The sequence below is a fragment of the Amphiprion ocellaris genome, chromosome 18 (assembly GCF_022539595.1).
Source record: "Amphiprion ocellaris isolate individual 3 ecotype Okinawa chromosome 18, ASM2253959v1, whole genome shotgun sequence".
Lineage (NCBI taxonomy): Eukaryota > Metazoa > Chordata > Actinopteri > Pomacentridae > Amphiprion > Amphiprion ocellaris.
Window position 1 is genome coordinate 5,986,980 of NC_072783.1, and position 10,036 is coordinate 5,997,015.

Sequence of the window (10,036 nt, forward strand, 5' to 3'; positions counted from 1 at the left end):
CAGGGCTGCTATGGCAGCAAAAGAGGGACCAACACAATATTAGAAAGGTGGTCATAATGTTTAGTTATAGTACTGTTTAAAAGTTTGGGGTCACCCAGACAATTTCATGTTTTCCATGAAAACTCCCACTTTTATCCATGTGCTAAAATAACTGCAAAAGGGTTTTCTAATCATCAATTAGCCTTTCAACACCATTAGCTAACACAATGTAGCATTAGAACACAGGAGTGATGGTTGCTGGAAATGTTCTTCTGTACCTCTATGGAGATATTCCATTAAAAATCAGCTGTTTCCAGCTAGAATAGTCATTTACCACATTAACAATGTCTACACTGGATTTTTGATTAATTTAATATCATCTTCATTGAACAAAGAAAGCTTTACTTCCAAAAATAAGAACATTTCTAAGCGATCCCAAATTTGAATGGTAATCTATGTGCATCAACTAGGGCTGGACCTGAATATCTGAATATTTGGTCATGACAGTGATATCCGAATATTTATTTTGAGATCTGAATATTCGGATCACACCCCAGTCGGACGATGTCGGATGATGTCTGATGATCAGTGTTTGACTCGTCAATTCATCTGTCCCCCCGTCGGACGTTACGATCCAAACCGATCCGAGTATTCGGCGTGTTCCATCATCTTCGTCCGTCCGTCCATCCATCCATCCATCCATCCATCCATCCATCCATCCATCCATCCATCCATCCATCCATCCATCTGTCCGTCGACTATTTTCATTTTGAACAATGTCTGATGAAAAATGTTGAACTTTTTCCAGCATGTTCTAATATTAGAATGTTGTGAAGCTGATGTTGCACAAACTATTGAGGAAATAACATTCACATCATTGTTCAGATTTATCTTCATGTACATTGTTTACAAAATGCTGCTGTTTTTACTAAAGTAAATGATGTTTCTCCAGCTGGTGAAGGTGTTCGGTGAGGACAACCACAGCAGGGCGGTCTGGGTTTCTCGAGGAGCTACAGCCAGAGAAGTTTGCCAGATGTTGGTCCAGACGGCTCACTGCAGCGATCAGGAGAACTGGGCTCTGCTGGAAATCCATCCCGCCCTGGGTTTAGGTAACGCTCTGCTCCGACTTTAACAAGTTACAGGGATAAATAAAACATTTAAATCTCACACAGCCCCTTCTGTCTCCTCAGAAAGATGTCTGGAGGATCACGAGGTGGTGCTGGAGGTTCAGGCCACCTGGTCTCTAAAAGGCGACGCCAGACTGATGTTCTGCAAAAACTACGCCAAGTACGAGTTCTTCAGGAAGCCGATGGTACGAAGCTGCAGCTCCCAGACCTGAAAATCCCTGAAAAGGATCACATTTAACATGAAGATCCCTCCCTTTTCTTATAAATGCCATGTTGGTACAGCAGACGCTCTAAAAGCCTGACGTCATTCGTTTGTGTTCTGGACGGTTTTCAGGTTTCAGACGCTCTGACTTCATGCTGCAGATATTTTATTACATTGCCTCCAGTCTGTTGTTGTTAAACTGAGGTTCACTCTGAAAACTGTTATTTTTTTAAACAGTAAAGTTTACTGGAACTCCAGTGGGAGGTTTGCATCAAGTGAGACTACGCTGCCCCCACCTGGCATAGAGGGGAATCTGCACTGTCAAAAATAAGCCTCTTTTAAATGCCATTTTTAGAGCAATTTACTGTTATTTTTCCAGATTTTCTCTGTTTTGCTAAATGAAACACGTTAACTAGTAAAATTACAAAAAAATAAGTAAATTTACGAGTTAACCGTTAAAACAAAAAAGGAGCAAAATTGTTAAAAATGTTCTCATCAGAAATCTGGATTTTCATAAATAATTCTATGTAAAAATTATACTTTTAAAACTATTTAAATCAGAAAAACATATACTTTTTAAATTTTAGCGATATTTGCAGTTATAGAAAAGTGAAATTTTGTATATTTAGGATTTTTATTTAATATTTTTTTGTTTTTGTTTTTTTTCTACAGGTTTTCCTATGTTTTGTAAGAAATATTGAAAAATAGTAATTTTACAGAATTTTACAGTCTGTTTTGCTAAATTGCAGACATTAACTAGTAAAATCACAAAAAAATTGTCAATTTATGAGGTAACCATTAAAACCAATAAAAGGGCCAAGCTATCACTAATGTCCACATTATATCACAATTTTTTTTACTGCATTTAAACCATCAAAAAGAATTAAGAATTTTAAATAGAAAAAAAAGTGAAAAATGATTCTTACAAGGTGTGTTTATCTGCATATTTGGTTCAAAGTTGGAATGATGACATGACAGACTGCAGCAGAAGCAGCTTCTTTTGTTTTTGTAAATGAGTTTAATGACATCTTCCTCCTTCGTCTCGCAGCTTTTCTTCCCAGAGAACATGATCTCAGACAGCGCTGATGTCAGCAAAGGGATGACGTCATCAGACCTCATCCAGGTAAAAACCGATTTAGAAACTTTAACGAATGAACAAACCGGTAGATCTGCAGCTTTAAATGCACTTTGTGGCCAAATTTATGTCCTTTATTATAGGTTGAAGTTGCTCCTAAAGGGTTTATTGCAGAACAAACAACCATAAAACCTGACTTCTTTAATGTAACATGTAAATTTCTGTTTAGATTTTTACTTAATTATTCACATTTAATTTGTATAGATGCAACAGAAAAATGTATAACACCTAGTCTGATGTTCTCCAACTAATAATAACAATATTTTGTTTTTATTGATTATTTGCTCTATAAAATGTAAAAAAAATCCTGACCCATCTTTCAATATCTTGTTTTGTTCCACAGAAAGTCCAAAATCCAGAAATATTTGCTTTATCAAAAGGAACAAATCCTCAAATTTTGTGAAAAACAGCAGTTTTTTAACGTTAATTAACTAATTAATCGATTATAGTGTTTCCACTGTATTTCATTTATTTTTTTAAAAATTGCATTTTGGTAATTTATATTTTATGCAGTTTTATTTTCATTTTATTTTTTATTTTGGATTTTTTAATTTTATTTAGTTTGTTTTGTTTAATGTTCATTGATCACAACTCAGAAATCGTGTGTTTGTAGAGGATGACAGTAAATCAGGGTTAGGAAATGAGTCTCTGCATTCTGGTTCTAATAAATAAGTAAAAACTAAATGATTAACCTGGAAAAAAAACATCTGATTTCACCCAGAATTTATGTATTTTCTGTAACTTTTTCCCATCTTGGTGTGACGCCTAAGAATCAGATGAAGTAACTGATTATTTGTGGACAAATGAATGCGAATGATGAACTTTTTTACTGGCCAGAACCTGCTGAGGTCTGGAACGTGTCCAGAGATTCAAGGCTTCCTTCACGTCAAAGAGCCGAGTCGTAAAACCTGGAAGAAGGTTTACTTCTTCCTGCGACGCTCCGGACTCTACAGCTCCACCAAGGGTTCCTCAAAGGTCAGAAAGTTTGATGTTGTGACTTCTACAGTTTAAAACCAACAAGAAGAGGTTTTTAACTTGTATCTGCTTCATGTTTTTGTGGACCAGGAGCCTCGCCACCTCCAGTACGTCGCTGATCTGGATGATTTGAACGTCTACACCGCGGTAAACGGCCGGAAACTGTACGGAGCTCCAGCAGACTTCACCTTCTGCATCAAGGTCAGCTCTTCCTCAAGACCACCAGGCAGGAAAATTCTACAATTTCATTTATCAGACACTTTTATCCGAAGCGACGTACATCTGAGAGTAAATCCAACACCAGCAAGGACCTAGTCAGGAGGAAACTACCTGGATAAGATCCATAAAACAAGTTCAAGTGTCAAAATGTCTTCAAAGCACACAGAACAGTATATTTTCTCTCACTGAGGGTTTATTTCATTGCATTGCACTGAGAGGAAAACTAACGCTAATGATTTGCTTATGAATTTGTGATAATCACAATTTTATTTTCCTGTAGCCTTTTCACAATAAAAGCATCAAACTATTGGTAAGAAGCAGCAACAGGAGGAAGAGAACTAGTTTATGTCAACAGTCAGAAAATGGTAACAAACAGCTGATATCCGAATCTGAAAAAGGATTAAAACTGAACTCCAGACTTGAGATATTTCAGGCAGAAGCTGAAGTTGAAACTTTGAGACTTCAGAGTTTCAGTGTCCAGCTCAATATTTGTATACAGTAGGTCTGGGAAATGACACTTGTGAACATTTTTAATAGAATAGATTCACTTAAATACATCAGAAATGAAAAAAAAACATTTAAAAAACCCAGCGTGCTTTCTTTATTTTAATGTGTCAAGGTAAAATCATTCCTTTAGCTTTATTGTTTTACGTGTGTAAATGTATTTATTTGTGTTTTTCAGTGTCGTGTTGATCACAGATTGTTCCCTGTGTATTTTAATAAATAGATTAAAATAGGCTAGTGTGGGTTTAAAACAGCAGTCATTTCATTCATTTCTTGTTTTTACCGATGATCCCTGACATGGAGACAGGATTGATCAGGACTTAGCAGTTTGTAATGCTGCTTTTTTTCTTGTTTAGTTTTATTTGTTGCAGTTGGTTTAGATTCAGTCTTTTGTTTCCAATCTAACATATTCCATGTCTGCTGAGAGTTCATGTCATCCTGCACCTTTGATAAATATGTTTTACAGGTTTTAGGCTGCATTAGTTGCTGCTTTTGGCTGTTTGGAGGCAACAAAACTGATGTTTTCTGGAATGTTTAGTGTATTTTAAGGCTTTGTGAAGCATTTTGTAACCCCAGTTTTGAAAGGCGCTATAGAGATAAAGCTGCTTCTTCTTTTCCTCCTCCTCCTCCTTCTCCTTTGTCTTAGTTTTTTAATTTGTGGCTAACATGTTAGCAAACAGACAGCTTACCACTTCAGTATTTGTGTCCTCCTCCTTCTTCTTCTTCTTGGACAAACTAAGTCCAATATATTTGTTAGTTTTCGTTTTTAATTCAGTTTTTTTTTAATCGCCTTGTTTAATATATAATTTAATTCCATAATAAGCTGTAGTAACTTCACTTTGTGTTTGTGTGTTTGTGCAGCCTTCCAGAAACCCAATCCGTGTCCAGGACCTGAAGATTCTTTGTGCTGAGAACGAACAGACGCGAACATGTTGGACCTCTGCTTTCAGATTGTTCAAGGTATTTAATTATCTCGTCCTGTTTGTGGTTTTATCTGAGTGTGGACTGTAAAATGAGCGATCAGTTTTTGTGTTTGCTCAGTATGGGAAGCAGCTCCAGTGTAACTACCACTTGTCCAAGTCGGCGCCTCGAAGCCTGGAAGGATCAAACCTCGCAGACGGCAAAGTGAGCTCATCAGTCGTGGCACGACGCAACACGGTGGATTGATTTTTCTATAGAATCGGCTCACATGTTTGTTTATTTAACTGCAGTCCAAGTCGGAGGCCAGCCTGGTGGCCATGGACTTCTCGGGGAAAGCCGGAGGTCGGGTCATCCAGAACCCAACGGAGGCCCAGAGTGCAGAGAGGGAGGAGGGTCAGGCCTGGAGGGTGAGGATGGAGGGGAATAAGAGTGTTGTGGAAGTTCAGAGACACACTGGAGACTCAGTTTACTGATATCAGGAGAAGTGACACCGACAGAGCAGCAGTTCATGCAAGAAATGCCAGCATCAGTTCTGAGGATTCTCTCTGATCTTTGGGTTTATATTGTAGTTGGGAGAAGGTCAGATTTAGATTACAGACCAACATGGAGACAACTGTTCTGCTTATTCACATCAGAATAGACAATATCTAACCTCTTACAGCGTCTGACTGTCTAAAGGCCATTATGACCTTAGAAAAGGGAAAGTGAGAGAATGATGCAGAAGAAAGAGCCTTGTGGAAGTTTGCTAGCAGCCTCGTCATGTACTGGGTTTTAATTTCTCTTGATGTTGCATTTAGAGCCTAGTTCCATTTCAATTCAGTCCATTTTTAAAAGTGAATTCAAATGGTTCTTCTATAAAGTCACACCATGTCTGCGGTAAATGAACAACATTTCAGCGGATGTAAGGAATCCCTACAAGACTGTGAGGTTTTGAGCAGCGTTGTAATGTAGTTAAACCAACCTAAAATGCAACTGATGCATTTTCCAGGTCGATATTATCAACTGATTTTGGGTTATGTGAGATATTTCAGTTGATAAGCAACAAGTGTAAGGTGCAGTCAAAAAGTTTTTTACCTATGATGAGCTAAAAACTTTACCAGATTTAGCACTTTTTGTATTTTACAGGTACTTTAAGTGCTTTATAATGCCATCAGGAGCATATTTTGCCCTTCGACTGGGGATTGAACCACCAACCCTGTAATCAGTGGACAACCTGCTCTACCATCGCAGCCAGAAACAAATTTAATAAAGTTTTATTTTAGATTAGAATAGATACTTTATTCCTCCCTGTGGGGAAATTCACAAGTCCCAGCAGTATCCACACATGAGATAAAAGGCATGCAAAAGTACAATAAAGAAAAAGAAAAAAAGTTTTTAAAAAATTAAGTTTTATTTGTCTAGCGTCAGTTATCAACGTATGTGTCATCTCATAGCAATCTGAACTCTAATTGGCACTATATAAATAAAACTGAATTGAATGGCACTTTATAGTCCTCTTGTGCAGCGACACTCTGCTCCTAGTGCTCCTGCCACATTTGTACGAAGTTATTTTTTTCTCCAATATTTTTCCTCGAGAACTGAAATAAATCTTGAATCAACATGTACAATACGTTTCCAGGTGTTCACAGATGTTACAGTACTGAAAAAGAAGCTGTCTTTACAAGCTACAGATATTTAACCGATAATTGTTTCTATACTTGTCTCCTATTGGTGAAAATGAAAAGTTGCTGAGTTTTTTGTAATGTGATTGTTTGTCACAGCTGAGTCAGCCATGGCTTTAGAGTTGCATCGAATTATGCCGATTTTTTTGTTTTTAACATAATCTGGATGAAACAAATGGTTCATTTTTGGCAATTTTTTAAAAAATGAGACTTGTAGAATAAAGGGATTTTGCTGACATATCACAATTTAAGGTCATATTTGGTTGTTTTTCTGACTTTACAGCATGTCACAGACTAAATCAGACTCTTTAGAGTTTATATAGTTTCAGGCTTGGTGAATTATTATTTTTTTATGGGTGATATTCTTTTTAAGCTTGCCTGTGACTTTTAGTGTTCAGACGGTTAATAGGACTGTCTGCAGAAAATGTCAGGAAGTCAGAAAGTGGAATAATTCTTTGAAAGGAGCAGACAGATGCAGTGATGTCTAAAATGTCTGTCATCTTTTCGTGTTATTTGGTTTTCTTGAAACAGAGGAGAGAAGCTCTGAGGTGCAGTTTGCCCAACCTGAACTCTGCAGCCAGACCTTCCTGTGAGTCGAAATAAGGGGAAACTGACTCCTAATGTGAGGTTTTCTTATAAAAAAATCCTGCTCCTCATGCCTTTTTTGTTTGCTTTCAGCCATCCACAAGACGCTGCCATGGTTTCATGGCGGCGTGTCGAGAAAAGAAGCTCAGAGGCTGATAGAGAAGCAGGGCCTGGTGGACGGGTGAGTGGAGGAACTCCGTAAAGATCCACGAAGCTTCATGCTTTGTGCAGTGACCAGCCTCTAGCAGCTTGCATTTTTGTGATCTGTGACGCTGTAGAAGAAGGAAACGGCATCAGTGGAGTGTGACGACTCTCAGTTAAACCTTCCACCGGCTGTTTATTCTTTTCTAGCTGCTTCATGCTCTTCTGGCCTTTACAAACATGTAGAAACACTGACTGAGGGTCAGAGTGAAGCGACCAATGAGCAAAGCCTCAAATAAAAAAAGAAAGCTGATCAGTGTGTTACAGGTTAATGAGTTCAGATGTTTCTCTGATATTTTCTTCTTCTCTGTGTCTTTACAGGATGTTTCTGATCCGTGAGAGTCAGCAGCACTCGCAGTGTTTCGTCTTATCGCTGTGTTACCAGCTGAAGACCAAACATTACCTGGTGATTCCTGTGAGTTTCATTCATTCTCTCAAAGAAAGGTTTTATTGGCCAGCTGTACTGGATATGTGTTGAAGATATCTGTAATTAATCAGTCATAAAACTATTCTGATATCCACACTGTCCACATGGAAACAGCTTGTAACTCTGCATATATAATATATAGACCACTGCGAACACCAGTTATTGTTTCCTACCACTGAGTTCATGTCAACATTTTTGTCAAATTTAGCAAAAAACTGGAACCTTGTCTTGTTATATTTACCAATCCTACTGATGTTAGAGCCCCAAAAACTGGTGAAATGTCGACCAAAGTCTGTATTGTAGTAGAAACATGAATCCATCCATATATATATATATATATATATATATATTTTTATATATATATATATATATATATATATATATATATATATACTTACAGGAACTTTCATTTGAAAATTTTGCATTTCTTTCCTTTTTTAAAGGCCCAATAATTAAAATATTGACCTCTGCTGGAGATAATGAATAATTTGGATCTACTGGAAATTATTCTATCTGTGTCATCACCAAATTTAATGACTGTAGGAGTTTTATTTCTGGAGATATTGAACCCTTTTGAGGGAGAAAATACAAATATTCCAAGATCCAAAACAGATAAAATGTTCAAAATTCAGCCAAAACGTTTTAGTTTTCATGACCTTGGGTAGCCGTCAGAGATGGTGCAGCAACATATTTACTGAATTCTGTTTGAGTCGACCTTATTAACCGTTAAAAACAGCTCGTCATGTGTATCCTGCCACACATTAAGTGTGTTTCCGTCCGTCTGTGCAGTTTGAGGAAGGAGGCAGGAAGTACTTGACGATGGACGACGGCGTCACGCTGTTCATCGACCTGCTGCAGCTGGTGGAGTTCCACCAGATCAACAAGGGAATCCTTCCGGTCTGCCTCAAACATCCCTGCGTCTGCGTGGCTCTTTAGACGGCCGAAACTTCAGACTTAACCTCGTCTGATGAAGCCGTCAGAGCGGACTTGAGGGAAACACCGAGACGGACGTGGAGCTTATCGTCTGCCCTTCCTCCCTTTAGTATTTTTAATTATTTCCCACAACAGCTCCAGACAGTGGCTGGGTTTTGTTTTTAATTTATGAGTTCCCTCGAAGATGCCTTAGCTAGTGTTGGACGAACTCTCGGTGCTTCAGTATGTTTGGAGAATCGTCAATAACTTTGATCCAGGAAGAGTCCAGGAGCTTCACGGTGAGGAGCTCCGGCCACCGGATGGCGCTAAGACTCAGGAATTCACCGGATTTCTCAGCAGCAGCATTAAACTCATGCATTTATCCATTAAAACTGAAGAGGATTGTGATATTCTGATCATGGAAATGCCCAAGGTTGCATCATGTAGCATGTAAATTCTCCTTTTGTTCTTAATTGTGCCTCTTTTTTTAAGCATTAATTCATTAATAATGTGCATTAGCGACTATTTCACTACACCTTTTTGCACAATATTGGTGAACGGGAGCCGCGTCGTGTCATGAAACATTTTGGATATTTAAGCAATTAAATATGGAACATAACCAAGTTTTATGTGCAGGAAATGTGTCAAAATTCAATAAATAATGAATCTGACTGCTGAAGAAGAATATAAAATGTGGTTAAAGTTCATAAGTTGACGTCAAATAATGAAGATTTATATAATTCTGGAAAATGTCCTCATTTCCTCCAATGTGTTTTGGAAAAACTGTATTTTTAATCAACAGGATCATTATTAATTTAACTTTTATATAGTTAAAATGAATCATAATTCATATTTTCGTCTAAGTGGAGCAGCTTCCTCAACCAAATTCAGCCAAATTACTCAAATTTATTAGAAAATCTGCACATAAATGAAAGCATTTTGACCTTTTTAGTTGTTTAAACACACTTACTTTCCCTTTGCACTCACTGTTTGCATTTATCATGAAAATGTGTCCTTAAAATGTCTGAATATCTACACATCTGGGCATTATTCATTCAGTCCAGCTAATAAATCTGCAGTTTTCCCTCATTTTATTTTATCAAACAGGGTTTGCTAGTTTTATTTTCTAGTGTCTTGTGTTTTCATGCCTGTTTTATATGTTGAATAAAAAAAATCATGTTAAACAGA

General features: G+C 37.5%; 1 protein-coding gene across 2 annotated transcripts in view; it reads left to right on the forward strand.

Annotated features, from left to right (window-relative positions):
• grb7 (growth factor receptor bound protein 7) overlaps positions 1–10,036 on the forward strand; it is a 29,721-nt gene extending 19,685 nt beyond the window's left edge. For both annotated transcript variants that reach the window (XM_023297417.3, XM_055004843.1), the window contains exons 4-15: positions 932–1,088; positions 1,170–1,291; positions 2,357–2,431; positions 3,281–3,418; positions 3,509–3,619; positions 5,003–5,101; positions 5,183–5,266; positions 5,353–5,469; positions 7,255–7,312; positions 7,402–7,489; positions 7,831–7,924; positions 8,726–10,036. In XM_023297417.3, coding sequence (XP_023153185.2) covers positions 932–1,088; positions 1,170–1,291; positions 2,357–2,431; positions 3,281–3,418; positions 3,509–3,619; positions 5,003–5,101; positions 5,183–5,266; positions 5,353–5,469; positions 7,255–7,312; positions 7,402–7,489; positions 7,831–7,924; positions 8,726–8,872 — 1,290 coding nt within the window. In that variant the 3' untranslated portion in view covers positions 8,873–10,036. The remainder of the gene's footprint in view (positions 1–931; positions 1,089–1,169; positions 1,292–2,356; positions 2,432–3,280; positions 3,419–3,508; positions 3,620–5,002; positions 5,102–5,182; positions 5,267–5,352; positions 5,470–7,254; positions 7,313–7,401; positions 7,490–7,830; positions 7,925–8,725) is intronic.